General features: G+C 40.4%; 1 protein-coding gene across 2 annotated transcripts in view; it reads right to left on the bottom strand.

Annotated features, from left to right (window-relative positions):
* Positions 1 to 15663, bottom strand: part of FARS2 (phenylalanyl-tRNA synthetase 2, mitochondrial) — a 408295-nt gene that overhangs the window by 157894 nt on the left and 234738 nt on the right. For both annotated transcript variants that reach the window (XM_047732052.1, XM_047732053.1), the window contains exon 6: positions 3288 to 3439. In XM_047732052.1, the coding sequence (XP_047588008.1) occupies positions 3288 to 3439 (152 nt within the window). The remainder of the gene's footprint in view (positions 1 to 3287; positions 3440 to 15663) is intronic.

Here is a 15663-nt window from a genome sequence, read left to right on the forward strand (position 1 = left end):
GTAATAGCAAAGTTTACCTTTGGTTGTCAGTAACAAAGATCTAAAAACCAGTGGCTTCAACAAGATACTTGTCTCTCACATAAAAGTCCAGGGCTGAACTGACACTCCAGTGCCAGAGACCCAGGTTGTACTCAACACAACTTCCATTGCTAAGGTCATACCATGGTCCAAAATGGGTGCTGAAGTACCAGCCATTACATTCACATCCAAATGGCAGGAAAGAAAAGGACAGCCTCAATAGTGGAGGCTTAGAAGTGTAGACTTTTAGTTAGCTAGCAAGCTGCTTAGACAAAAAAATCAATGCTACATTATTATTTAAATGGGGGATTGGATATTGAGAGATAATTAGCAACCTCTGCCTCAGAAACCTTACTCCAACCACCAAGACCCTTATTGAGATAGGTGTGCACTCTGGGCAGGCTAATCATTTGGCATAGCTTCAGAATAATTGGCCTTAAATATTTGTTTAACATTCACTTAAAAGATGGTAAGGTCAGTGCCAATAAAAAGTATTTTTTTGGTTGGTTGGTTGTTTTCAAGTTTCCAATCGAGAGTACTGTGGTGCTGTGTCCTCTGGAAGCAACTGGACAGATTCTCCGTTCATAAACTAGAATACAGTTGTGTGTATAGACCTGCATCAGTAGAACACTCCTATACAGTCCAGTGATTTCTTTTTTTTTTTAAAGATTTTATTTATTTATTTGACAGAGAGAGATCACAAGCAGGCAGAGAGGCAGGCAGAGAGAGAGGAGGAAGCAGGTTCCCTGCTGAGCAGAGAGCCTGATGCGGGGCTCGATCCCAGGACCCTGAGATCATGACCTGAGCCGAAGGCAGCGGCTTAACCCACTGAGCCACCCAGGCGCCCCGATTTCTTTTTTTTTAAATGGAATATCTGCCTGCCTGGTGCGTCCGTGGTCAAAGGATTCTGATGCTACCTCACTCTCACAGCAATTTCTCCAATTAGCCCATTCAGCATTTATTCTCACCAACGCAAATCACCTCCCAGTCAGAAAATCCCAATATTTACCCCGCCTCCAAACCACACTTACTCCCACAGCCAGGCCATTACATCTATCTCCAACCTTTAAGATCTGATCATCTCCAACCAGAAAGGGCTACTCCTCTAACTTTTGACACTGATGATATGAGAGTAGAGGCAGGGCTCAGGCAATGGCAGGTGGCAAAAGCTTGAGAAGTACAAAATTAGGAATGGATTCTGAATCCTTAATTCCCATGGTTTTTTACATATTAAACAACAATGGGGAAAAGATAACAAATCATGGCCTTTTGGTATCTCAGTTACTATTGAATAATCAGTCTTGGTCCTACATTTTCCCTCTTCTTCAATAGTAAGTAGCTGGAATTTCACTATCAACATGCAAATTCCTAGAAATTTCTCTCACAGAAAAGACCCAGACTGAACGGGTCTTCCATCGTGTCAAAAACCCAAGCTGCTCCATATATACTGTTTTCTGTAAAGTTAGGGAAGAGACATCATCTGCAAACTCTAAAATATATTTAAAGTCTGCCAAAAGCAGCTGAAAGCAAGTAGAAGCTAATGAGATGTGAAGGAAGGAAACACACGCAGTGGCATTTCTCAGAAAATATTAGCAAAGACGCATTTCTCAGACCTGAGGGTTATAATCTGAAGTTCAAAGTCTTTATCACCAATAAGTGCTGAAACTGAAGTAAACAAAGGCGAATCTTCTGTTTGTAAGAAGAGAGGATTTGGGGTGGGAGGCAGAACTATACAAGGAATCAATGAGATGAATGAGCTGTATTCAAAGAAAGAGTTATTTCTTGGCACTGGAGAGGATAAAAGCCGTAGAGTGGTGAGGACGGTTAACGTGAACGATCACCCCTAGCCCCTCCCTGCCATGTCAACACCCACACTCATACCTCAACTTTGTGCCCATAACTGGTTCAGAAAATCCAATGTCATTCAAATATAAGTAACAAAAAGGCAAATCATATGCATACCACAGGTACATCAATTTGAAAACTGGGGAAAAAATAAGGAAGATGAAAGAAAAACTTATTAACAAAGAAGTCATAGAAAAAAATATTGCCACTGGATCGTAAGAAATTGCTGGGCAAATACCTTGCAATAAATTTTAAAAACCAAATGAAGCAATTCCTCTATGAAGTAAAACTACAAATCAGAGATAATTCAGAGAGGAAAACAGAGGTACATTCTTTTTTTAAATTTTATTTATTTATTTGACAGACAGAAATCACAAGTAGGCAGAGAGGCAGGCAGAGAGAGAGGAGGAAGCAGACTCCCCGCTGAGCAGAGAGCCCGACGTGGGGCTCGATCCCAGGACCCTGGGATCATGACCCGAGCCGAAAGGCAGAGGCTTTAACCCACTGAGCCACTCAGGTGCCCCCAGAGAGGAAATCAGAAGAAACTGAAATGTGAGCTTGCCGAGCTCATAAAAGGGGGGAAAAACAAAGTAATTGAAGATGGAGATGGGATGTGAGCGAGGAAGAAGAGACTGCAGAAAACAGTGAGGGACAGACAAGACAGCAATGAGAAAAACATTCAAAATGAAGTGGAAATGAGTTTTAAAACATTAGAGAGAAAGTAATAGGTAGAGAAGTCACATAAAGGAGAGCCTTCTTATGCAGAACTGGAATTCCGGAAGAATGAAACAGAGTAGAACAATGGATCAGAACAAATCCTTAATGATACAAGTCAAGAAAACTTTTCTAAAACCAAAGTAGAATCAAATCTGATTAGTGTAAGACTATAGGGCACATGCGTGCGCGCGCGCGCACACACACACACACGCACGCGCATACACACACACACGTCCCAGGGGAAAACAGGCCAACGCTGAGATGGGTCCTGATTAAGTTACTAAACTTTATCCCAGACCCTAATACAGCTTTTGGCATGAGGCAAGTGGTTAATAAATATTCACTGAGAGACTGACAGAACAGCTTTTTCTCCACAAACCCCTGTTTCTGACACAACTCCTCTGTTCCTGGGATGTGATAATGGTAAGAAATCACTTCTAAAAACAATACTGAAAAACTCCAAGATCTTTAAAACATTCTGTTTCACATATTTACTAAGGCAGGAAAGATTAAAATTGCATTTTAGAAAGATTTTCAGAAAGGACTGACATAAAAGTCTTTTCTAATAAACTATATATTCACGATAAATTCTGGAGACATTCTGTCTCATATGCACTGAGTTTCAGCAAAATTTTATTATATATTTCCATACGCCATTTGTCACATAGAGACAAGAAAGGGATAAAATCAGAAAGCTTTTTACTTACTTTGGATGTTTAAACTTGTCTATCAGATCAACTCTTTCCACCAGGTCTCCTCCAATTGTCCGTACTAAGTCATAGAAATCGTTTTCTATAAAATTCTCAGAGGGCAACCAGAATGAGATGTCATTTATCACAGCAGGATATTTGCTAAAAGGCTAACAAAACAAGAGAAGAAAAGATAGATTGATTTGTTAGTTGCCTAAGAATGTTTAAATTTTTCATAGAAAGTTATACTTGGCTAATTAGAAAATGCTGGTAAAACATTATTTCAGCACTTGAATTTTCAGGAACAAAATAAACTTAAAAGATAAGCCAAATTCAAAATTAGCAAATTCCATTATGAATGTTACAGATTCTTATCACATTCATGTGTAACATTACCATATATTATATTTATATAACCATTAATGTTCAATTTAGTATAAAGCAATTTGAATATATATTTCAGTTTTTTCATTTGAATACTAGAGGAGAAAAGTTCAAATTTAATAAGCGATTCATTAACTTCCTGTGATATTTTCAGGAAGTCATTTTAATAGAGAAATAAGTAAAGGCTTGTCAAAATTGATATTTCAATTAGTAATGTCATTATTTGTTAGTATTTCTAATTATTATAATAAAGGACTGGGATGATAAGTAGTCACTTTGGGAGTTATTTTTCAAATAATGGCTCTAAGGATGGATAAACACAAATGTAGCCATTTCCCCCATTTTATCCTATTTTTCCCAGTTTATTCAAGCTCATCATTATTTTGGATAGACAGTTAAAATTAGATACTTTTAAAAGTTATTGCCTTTGTTTAGATGGCTTACACACACACACACACACACACACACACACACATATATATATAATGGGTGCTGGTCTGTAAGTTACTGCTACAATAAAAAATGTTCTTTATATAACTATTAAGTCCTCAGGGGAAATGTGCTAAAGTATAAATAAATCTGTTAGAAAAGCAAATTTATAAACTGGTTTACACCAAGCCTGATACCACTATAAACCCTTTGGTGAATCACTGATAAAAAAAAAAAGTATAACTTTTTAAATGGCAAAACCTCTGAAGAACCAAAAACTCATACAAAAAATGATTATTCAACTTGAAATATCAATAAAGTTGTCAGACAAATGCATCAGTTCAGAACACACATTTCAAATGAACATAATAAAGCTACTATCTAGGTGCTTTTGACAAAATACTGTGGCTCCTGAAAAACATCCTTGGTTTTCTCTCCTTTGGCAAAATCAAAATCCTGTAGTAAATCACCCATGGGTCAATGTAACAATATAGGAGTATGGTGATTGTACCAGTTGCTCTTCCCTTGGACAACATCTTCTGCCACTTCAGGAATATGGAAATTTAGGGAGTTTGGATAAAAGACTGGGATTGCCAACAATTAGCATGTAATGCCCTCTTTAGCTGACCCAAGCTGAGGTACCATTGAGCTCTGATGACAGACATGGCAGGTGCCCACCTGAGCAGGTGTGTCAGCAACCCACTGACAATAATACGGTAATAACAAACAAAATAAGGCTGTCAGCCAGACTAGAGGTCCCCGAGACATTAAAAAATACATTTTACAGTAAATTAGAGTTTTAAAAACCAAGGAGAAAAGCCCAGACTGCTGTACTGCAAACTAGTTCAAGTTAACGAATTACATATAACAAGTTTAAAGTAATGGTTTACCTAAAGGAAGCATTCACTATACTAATTGGTGTATGTCAGGTACGGGATACCTCCTAGTGCCTTCTACTCCTTTGAAGGGGAAAATAAAAGTCTGTTTTGAAAATAAGATAACTACAGACCTATGGCTATTGGAATGTAGGCTTCTTGATGCTTAGCCAGAGGTGGTGTTAAAAACTTCTAGTGGCTTCCCACTATTTTAGGATAAAGTCCTCAATTCTTGAAAAGCTCTAACTCTCTCTGTTGTTTTCCAGAGAGAACATACCAGTCTTGCTTATTTGGTTCTTTTTTTTTTTTTTTAAAGATTTTTATTTATTTGACAGAGAGAGATCACAAGCAGGCAGAGAGAGAGGAAAGGAAGCAGGCTCCCTGCTGAGCAGAGAGAGCCTGATGCAGGGCTCGATCCCAGGACCCCCGGATCATGACCTGAGCCGAAGGCAGAGGCTTAATCCACTGAGCCACCCAGGTGCCCCTGGCTTATTTGGTTCTGGAACACACTAAGCTCCTTCCTCCAGATACTGATTCTCACCCTCCCTATCCTACTTCTGCTCCTCAGTTACCACGTTCATCTCCAACCCCCACAGCTTCAGTAGTCCCTTGCTATGGCAGCCTGTACTTCTCGTACATAGTACCTTCCGTTCTTGTAATTATTTGTGTAGTTACTTAATGTCTGTCTTCCCAGTATATTTCAGTTTTTGAGGGTGGGGTGTGTATCTTCTTTTTATCTCAAACCTCTCTTACCCTGCACAGGTCCCGTGACACTGCAGGCACGCCTCCAGGACGCATGACAACGCTACCTGTGTGAGCAATGGCCACGTTACAGTGAATCAACTTAGCTGTTCTTTCTTCTCCAACCAGCCCAGCTCATGGACATGGCAGGGAAATAAGGCATAGAGACTTGCCTCTATCCCTGGCTATGCTGTGATAAAGAGAGAGTGACCACATGCAATGACAAAGAAGAGGCAGACAGGCAAAGTGATTTGGTAGGAACTTGATAATCCACAATCTTAGAACCAGATAATTTTAGAACTGGGAAAAAAAAAAAAAACTGTTAACCTAAATGAAGAGGTAAACTGAGGCAAGCTCGAATTATCAGAAACTGAGTTTATTCAGGAAGAGCAGAGGAGTTGCAATTCAGAAAATGCATGCTGGGGCGCCTGGGTGGCTCAGTGAGTTAAAAAGCCTCTGCCTTCGGCTCAGGTCTTGATCTCAGGGTGCTGGGATCGAGCCCTGCATTGGGCTCTCTGCTCAGCAGGGAGCCTGCTTCCCTCCTGTTCCCTCCTGCCTGCCTCTCTGCCTACTTGTGATCTCTGTCTCTCAAATAAATAAATAAATAAAAATGCATGCTGCATGTGAGTCCGTTGAAGGCTGGGGCAGCTGTATTAATGGGAAGGAGCGCCCAGAGAAGGCAGGCCAGCCGGAGTCCAAGCAGGGAGTTCACTGGCCGGAGGATGGTGAAAGGTTCTTGGCAGATGTTCACTGGTCTGGAGATGAATCTCAGTCCTCTGTAAATCAGGCATTTACAGGGAATCAGTCTCTTCATTCTCAAGTTCCATTCTTCGGAGGGAGCCTGTGTGGGATTCTCCACATCGTATCTTCCGGTTCCAGTTTAGACTGAAATCCTTTCACAGGTCTTAAATAGCATTTGGTATTATTTTTGTTTTCTCATTTCTTTTCTTGATCTAGATGAACAATGTCTATTTTATTAGTGTTATCAAATAACCATGAATTGATTTATTCTTTTGAGATCATCTCTATAATTCTCGTGGTAGTTGTTTTTTGTTGTTGTTGTCATTTGTTGGGTTTTTTTTTGGAATTGAAAAGGTGATCAAAACTACAGTTATCGTAGAGACTTTAAAAGTCACAAGTCAATATTATGAACTACTTAATAACAATGAGTTTGAAAACTTGGATTAAATGATAATTTTCACTCAAGACAGAAAATTTAAACTGATTGATAATGTACCAAATTGAATTATCAGTCAAATCTCAAAAGTGTTAGACTCAGATGGTTCATAGTATAACTATCAAATATTTCAGGTGAAGCAGTCTCTCTTTTTTTTTTAAGATTTTATTTATTTATTTGACAGAGAGAGATCACAAGTAGACAGAGAGGCAGGCAGAGAGAGAGAGAGAGAGGGAAGCAGGCTCCCTGCTGAGCAGAGAGCCCGACTCGGGACTCGATCCCAGGACCCTGAGATCATGACCTGAGCTGAAGGCAGCGGCTTAACCCACTGAGCCACCCAGGCGCCCAGAATAAGGAGATTGATTTTTTTCTTTTTAAAGATTTTATTTATTTGTCAGAGAGAGAGGGAGAGAGAGCGAGCACAGGCCGACAGAATAGCAGGAAGCAGTCTCTTTAACACCCAAACCATTTCACGAAATAGAAAAGGAGGGAAAAATCAACTGATCTCATTGAGTTTATAAACTTTAAGCCAAAGCTGAATAATCACAGAATAATTGAAAAAAAATTGTACACCAATTTCACCTTACAACCTACATAAAAAATCCTAAATGTAACTTCAGCAAATACAATTAAACAGCATATTAACATAAGAACACAAAATGACCAAGTAGGGTTTATTCTGGAATAATGGGAATGCTCTGAAACCAAAAACAATCTACTAATCAACATGTAAGGAAAAAAAAAAAATCCTGATTTTTTTTTTCAGAGAGAGGGAGCATTTGATAAATATAATACTTATTCATAAATAAGAAAAAAAGAGTTTTTTTGCAAACTATAAATAGAAGGCAACTTCCTTCCTTCCAAGATATTTATTGTAAACCTATAGCAAATATATTCAAGTTAAAATTTTTTAGAAAGCATTCAAAATAAAGTCAGGAGCAACAGAAGGATACCCTCTCTCACCCTTGCTCTGTCACATTATAAATCCTAACCCAAGGGAGGAAACAGAAACAGCTATTGGAATGGAACAAGGCAAAATTTGTGATCCTCATTTGAATCTTCCTTACTAACTATATAACTTGAACAAACTGCTTATCTCTGTTTTCAGTTTTCTCATCTGAAAAACAGAGGATTATTTGTATTTATCTCATATAATAATTACTATTTTATTTATATCATTAGACAGACAATATTCAAGAGTTAAAGTGAATGAACTGGAGGTACATATATCACTATGGCTAAAATACAAAAAAGTGTATGTTGAGTTTCCCAAAAAACTAAGTTGTATTGAGATGTAGTCACTATCATATCTATAAGGAGTTTTAAAACGGGTATGGCAATAATAAATACATACAGATAAATTGTACAAATTGTATTACAACAGATGTGGGAAGGCTATACTGGACTTCAAAACAATGATTAACTCTGGGGAAGGAAGGAGAGCATTTGAGCAGAGATTTTGCCTTTATCTTTAAGATGCTCTGTAGCAAATGCACTGAGTGAGCTCTGCATGCTGGTGGCGTTGGGTGGCCTGACCTCACACCCCAGTTAGTGTGGTCAGCCAAACTCAGTCTTTATTCCCTACATGAATACTGATGCTAAACACCCCTGTAATCCCCCTTCTTATCAGAGAGTAGCAAAAAATGCCACATGCAAACATGTCACATTGGTATAAGGTTTACTTTGAGCTCAAAGCAACTGAAAGGAAGCTGATACAAGAAAAGCTCTCAGCTCGGGGGGCCAACACAACACAGGCACACAATTTGCCTAAGAGCAGGACAAAAGATTTGCAAAGGTACCCCATCTCCCCTCACCGATCACTGGAGACAACTCTAGACCCTTATTAGCCCAGAGAGAACACCAGAAGGCTCTACACCAAATTTGACTAAGGGGCCCTTACCTTCCATTAGTTTCCCATATATTTACCTTTCCACAATTGGCCACCTCTAGAGACTCAAGATCCTTTTCTTTGCCTTGTTACTTTCTCTAAAAATTCATTGCTCTTTTGCTAAGCTGCTATATAAGCCCAATTACCAACCAAGCCTTTGAGTTACTCCTCTCTGATATTCCTCTGTGTTTCATGCATGATGCAAATGTTAATAAACCTGTTTGTTCTAATCTGTCTTTTGTTGCAGAGCACCAGCAGACACCTAGAAGGGTAGGAAGAAAATTGTTGTTCTCCCTCCCCAACATTATCCTTACATTTATTGCATTTTGGCTACCTCTAATGGTGTTGGAATAATATCCTTACTTTGTAATCCTGGGAATCTACAAATGTTTTTCACAGTTTGCCCTTTTTAAAACCTCTGATCTTTGCCAATTATCGACTATTCCAACCCAAAAACTGTTTTATTTCCTGTTTGGGGTTGGGGGACACAGTAATCATGGAGTTATGTGCCACCCTATCTTCAAGTCCTCTGACTGTATCGAGTGCCCCTACTAGGTTCATGTCCTCGTCATTGTCTTCCAGGACCAGAATTAATGTCTGGTTTACCTGTGTAGCCCAGCCCCACCCACTACAGCGCCTAGCTAATAAATGCCAGCTGAACTCACGTTGGACTGACTATGCGGTCTGTGTCCATACTTCCCAAATTTTCCAGCATAATTTGGATTTTTAAAATAATAATTATGATTCCAAAAAGGACAATTCTCCATGCCATCTGGGTCACATGAATTTGGTTTTTGAAGTTGTTTTCTTCCTTTTTTCTTTTCTTTGAAATACTTTTGCTTGTTAACTTTTACACCCATATCCCTTTACTCTCCCCACTGGCCCCCACTTCCCTTTAAAAGGCTCACTCATGTCTTCAGACCCAAGTCTCTAGACTTGCAGGTAAGAATGTTGGCAGCTGAAGTGCCAGAGGCCAGGTACTTAAAAAGAGACAGATAAAAGTGGGTTGCATTTCTCCCCTGCTCCAATTAATTCCTTTTATCTTCATTATCTTTCTTCTTACTTAATTGGTTTTATTCTGTTCTTCCTCCAGCTTAATTAGTTGAAAAAAATAACATGTATTTTGGGCCTTTCTTAGTTTTGAGTAAAAGCATTTAAGGCTATAAATGTTCCTCTAAATACCTCTTTAGATATATCCCACAAACTATGTCTTCTCCTAGTTTTTCTCCTTTCTTGTATTCTATTGGTCAACTTTTAAAAATATTCTAATACTTTTCTCTCTTGAGTATAAAAAGCTATAAAATATATGTCTATTTTTTTAAAGATTTTATTTGTTTATTTGAGAAAGAGATGGCATGAGTGAGGGAGGAGGGGCAGAGGGAGAGGGAGGAGCAGACTCCTGGCTGAGCAGGGAGTCCAACATGGGGCCCAATCCGAGGACCAGGGATCACGACCTGAGCTGAAGGCAGATTCTTAACTGACTGAGCCACCCAGGCTCCCCTATATGTCTATTCTTTATGAAATAATAGACATAATAGACATAATACACATATACACACACACGTGCGCACACACAAATATCCTTTTATAAACTGATCGAAAGCCTAAATTTATTTAGGATCTCTATTCTGTCTTAACTAAGAAACCTTAGTTTTTGTATTTTGTTTTTAACAGCTCTTCTCCCCAACTATTGGATTTTTATCCTTTAAAAAGCACACACAAAATAAGCTATTTAAGACAATGATTAGTTCAAGCTAAAAGTTGTATTTAATTTTATATTCACTCTCTTTGTTGGGAGACAATTGTCCATGGAATTTCCACACAACTTGTGTCAACAAACACCCTTGGAAGACAGAGGCAGTCTCTCCTCAGGGCAGAGAGCAGATTTGTCGTCCCCCCCCCCCCCCCCCCCCCCAGTGAGATAATAAAGACAATGTTTCCCTCAGGGGCAAAGCTAGGGCAGGCTGGCTCACAGCCTCTTTGAAAGAATGGAAAGGAAGCAAGCAAACATAGTCCAAGAACAAAACGATGGTAGAGCGGCACAACTCGATGGTTTTCAGCTGCGCTCTAAGCCCAGCCTGGGAGCAGCAGTGACCTGAGCTGCTCTGCATCGCCCCTTGGGGTTTGCAGGTGTAGGAGAAGCTTCCTGTGAACAGGAAGCTCATGCTGCCTTAATAGTCCTCTGTCTCTGACCCAGGAGCCTCTTGGGTCTTCTGCCAGCAGCCAGGAGACTGTGGCAGACACCTTGTGACCTTGCAAGCAGGGGGAAACCATTCATAGCTTTTGACAGCCCTCCTTCCCGCACACTTTTGTTCTTGTACATGAACATCCTTTAATCGTCTCTTCAGTGAAAGTATGTGGGAGGCAAACTCTCAGTATTTACATGTCTGAATCCCCTCATACAAATAATTTAGTGGAGCACAAAATAGTAGGTTTATAACTGTCTCTCCATGGCACTTTGAAAATATTTTTCTAGACTCATTATGCCGATGACAAGTCTGCTGTCAGTCAGTGCCGTTTCTTCTTAGGGAAGCTGTCTTTTCTTCCTGGCAGATGTGAAGAGTTTTATCTTTATCCTAGACGCTCCGCAGTTCGATTCGGATTAGGAATGGTCGGCATTTATCTCCATTCATTCTGCTCAGCACTCAGAATGTGCCTGCAATTGAAGGGCTCATGTTTTGACCCACCTTGGAAAAATTCCAGCCACTCCCTCTGTGCCATTCTTTTCATTCTCTTCTGGAACTGCAGTAACACATATTGTGGAAATTCTTAATCTATCTTCTCTTAATTCATGTTTTTAATCTTTATCAATTTCAGATTTTTAATCTTCACATACTTGTGCTGTATTCTTGGTGAGTTCTTTAGTAATACCTTAACTTCCTAATTCTCTTCTCAACTGAGTCTCATCTCATCTGTTTTTTCTTCTTTATTTCAGTGAATCTGTTACTCATTTCTGATATTTCTAATTGTTTCTTTTTCATATCTATTTACTCTCCATTTCTGCCTGGTTTTGCCCCTTACTCAGAATTTCCTGTTCTTTTCCTTTTTAATGGGAATTATTCTCCATTGATCTCTCTAAGGATGTTAGACATCCTTTTTTAAAGAACACTTCTTGATTTTACTTTACTCTCCAGTGAATTCAGATTCAAGTTGTTGAGCTTTTTTTTTTTTTTTTAATTTGTCAGAGAGAGAGGAGAGCGAGCGAGCACAGGCAGACAGAATGGCAGGCAGAGGCAGAGGGAGAAGCAGGCTCCCCGCCAAGCAAGGAGCCCGATGTGGGACTCGATCCCAGGACGCTGGGATCATGACCTGAGCCGAAGGCAGCTGCTTAACCAACTGAGCCACCCAGGCGTCCCAAGTTGTTGAGCTCTTTATGTGGTTTGGAATTTGTGTGTGCAGACCCATCTTATATGAGAGACACTACTAGTGTCCTCTCCCTAATCACCCCTCCTTGGTTAGAGATTTTTGTGATTCCTGTATTGTATGCCTAGCCCAGAATCAAGTTGGTAGTCCTGTCTGGGCTTCCACCCAATGGTGAGATCGCTGCTGATGCCATAGGGGTAACTTATCTCAGTTCCTGATAAAGAGGCCATGCCTCAAAATAGACACATAGATCAATGGAACAGAACAGAAAGCACAGAAACAATCCCATGATTATATGGTCAATTAATTTTTGGCAAAGGAGGCAAGAATATGCAATGGGGAAAAGACGATCTCTTCAATAAATGGTGATGGAAAACTGGACAGCTACATGCAAAAGAACGAAACTGCACCACGATTTACATCATACACAAAAACAAACTCAAAATGGATTAAGGATCTTGGAGACTGAACTGGAGGTCAGGAGCATTAGAGACCCGAAACCATAAATATCCTAAAAGAGAGCACAGGCAGTAATTTCTCTGACATCAGCCATTGCAAGATCTTTCTAGATATGTCCCCTAAGGCAAGGGAAACAAAATAAAAAATAAACTATTGGGACTATACCAAAATAAAAAGCTTCTGCACAGTAGAGGAAATAATCAACGAAAGTAAAAGACAACCTACAGCATGAAAGAAGATACTTGCAAATGACATACCTGATGAAGGGTTAGTATCTAAAATATATAAAGAACTTATATAACTCAATACCCCAAAACCAAATAATCCAATTTAAAAAGGGGCAGAAGACTGATGGCTAACAGACACATGAAACATGATGCTCACCACCACTCATCATCAGGGAAATGCAAATCAAAGGCACACTTACCAGAATGGCTAAAATAAAAAGTTCAAGAAACAAGAGGTATTGGTGAGAATGTGGAGAAAAAGGAGGCCTCGTACACTGTTGGTGGGAATGCAAACCGGTGCAGCCACGAAGGAAAACAATATGGAGATTCCTCAAAAAATTAAAAATAGAATTACCATAGGATCCGGTAATTGCACTACTTGGTATTTGCCCCAAACATGAAAACACTAATTCAAAACGATATATGCCCCACTATGTTTACTGCAGCATTATTTACAAGAGCCAAGATATGGAAGCAACCGCGTCCATCAACTGATGAATGAACAAAGAAGTGGTATATATACAATGAAATATTACTCAGCCCTAAAAAGTCAGAAATCCTGCCATTTGCAACAGCATGGGTGGATCTAGAGGGTATAATGCTGAGTGAAATAAGTGAAAGAAAGACTAATATCATATGATTTCACTCATGTGTGGAATTTAAGAAACAAACAAAAAAAGATACAGAAGCTCAGACTCAACTCTAGAGAGCAAACTGACGATTACCAGAGGGGAGGCGGGTACTGGGATGGGTGCAAAAGGGGATGGGGATGAAGAGTGCACTCATCCTGATGAGCACTGCGTAATGTACAGCATCAAAACTAGTGTAACCCTGCATGTTAACTATACTGGAATTAAAATTAAAATAAAAGAGGCCATGTCTCTGTCCTGCTCTTTCCCTGGGATCAAAGCTCCACTCAAGCCACAGGGCTCCAGGTCATGGTGGTTGCAATTTGTGGCAGTGATAATTGCCTCCTTTCTAGAGCAGGAGAGCACAACCAGCACCTGACCCAGCAGAGTGTACACTCGAGTCCAGCATATTATGCAGTGCTCTTTTAGTCCTGACACTCCACCAGAGCCAAACCACTGGTTTCCCTTCCCTGCTTATGAACCTGGAGCGCACAGTGTGTTCATTCTCACTTCCCACTTTGTGTTCGTCTCTTGTCCACAGATATATCCCTTTTGTAGAGGGAAAAGGCAAAGGCATGATCCTGCCTTTTTCATGTTCTCTTTTTAGATTGTCATCTGTCACAGCTGTGTGTGTGAAGCAGGGTACAGAGCAGCCTACAAAGCAAGACCGGGTTGACTCTGTATTTCCTTACACAATGGTTCTTCACTCTGTATGGGAGAGGACACCACACCCCTCTGAGAAGATGAAGATTCAAATCTTTGTCTCCAGAACATATTTTCCCAAACGCAGATTTCTGCAAGGTTCACAAACCCAGTAAAAGTCATTCAAGGCATCAGATAAGGACCCTACCTTTGACCCATACTCAAAATCATGTCCTGAGTTCAAATACAGACAACTAAAATTATTATATGAAGGGAACTGAGAAATACCAAAATTGGTCTTTACTACTATGTGATATATATACATATAAGTATGTATAATTTGCATTCAAATGTGTTGTAAGGAATGCACACTTAATGATAATAAAGCCACACATGAAGTCATCATTGTCTTGTAGTAGCTACTAGGGATGTAGTCATATTTGTAGAAATAAGAAAAGTCTGCTTTTTATAGGCTGGACTAAGAAATTCCTTACTACAACTCGGGACAATGCTGAAGGGCCACCCTCATTTCAGAGCTGCCTGTGGGTGGGCTGAGGCCTTTGCTCTCAATGCATCATAGCCCAACTTCTCCCCTTGTCCAGTCCCGCTTCCACCCCTTCCCTTGAAGGCCACAGGGGTTGACCCTGACAGAACCTGATAAGAAGCTTCCAGCTTGCTAACCTCCATCTTAGAGGATGCTTTCTAGGGGAACCTGACTCATGACTCCTAGACACCAACAAAACCAGTTGACAAGAGAATTTTGTGTGTCTAGGGGGACAGCAAGCATCAGGGAGCATACACTCAGAGGGAGGCAGATCTGGATGGAATTTGGGTCCCTACACTCAGCTATATGCTGGAGAGAGTGGCTCCATGGGGGTGCCCTCCCAAACCTTTGTGTTAGGCCCCACAAAGCCATGAACCATAGCCCCACATACATCTTGGCAGGGTGCTTTGTGATCCTCTCAGAGAGGACTGCTAGGAGGCTGTCTCCTACTCACCCCTTCATCTCCCTTGGAAGGCTCTCATGAGGCAGCTTGTCATCACCACCTGGGTTCTGAAGAGGTATGAGGCTTCCTGCCCTGCCCTCCTCACAAAAGAATCACAGGATATACAACCTCTTAGCCACAGTCTAGAATCAGCTCCTCAGAACGAGGTCCTTCACAACTTGTGTCATGATCATCCACTCTGTTATGGACTGAATTAGGTTGGAGTCCTAAACCCCCATACCTCAGAATGTAACCTTACTTGGAGAAAGAGTCTTTACAGAGATAATCAAGTTAAAATGAGGACATTAGGGTGGGCCCTAATCCAGTATGACTGGTGTCCTTACATAAAGGGGAATTGGGGCACAGTGACAGACACACAGGGAGATCACCATGTGAAGATGACTCCAGACACAGGGGTGACGCTTCTATAAGACAAGGAATGCCCGCGATGGCCAGCACACCACAAAAGCTAGTGGGAGGCTGGAGCAGATTTTTTTCCTACAGTCTTTAGAAGGAACCAATCCTTCTGGCACCATAATCTCAGACTTCCAGTCTCCAGGACTGTGAGACAACAGAAGCCCCCCACTCTGTGGT

Source organism: Lutra lutra, chromosome 6 (assembly GCF_902655055.1).
Source record: "Lutra lutra chromosome 6, mLutLut1.2, whole genome shotgun sequence".
NCBI lineage: Eukaryota > Metazoa > Chordata > Mammalia > Carnivora > Mustelidae > Lutra > Lutra lutra.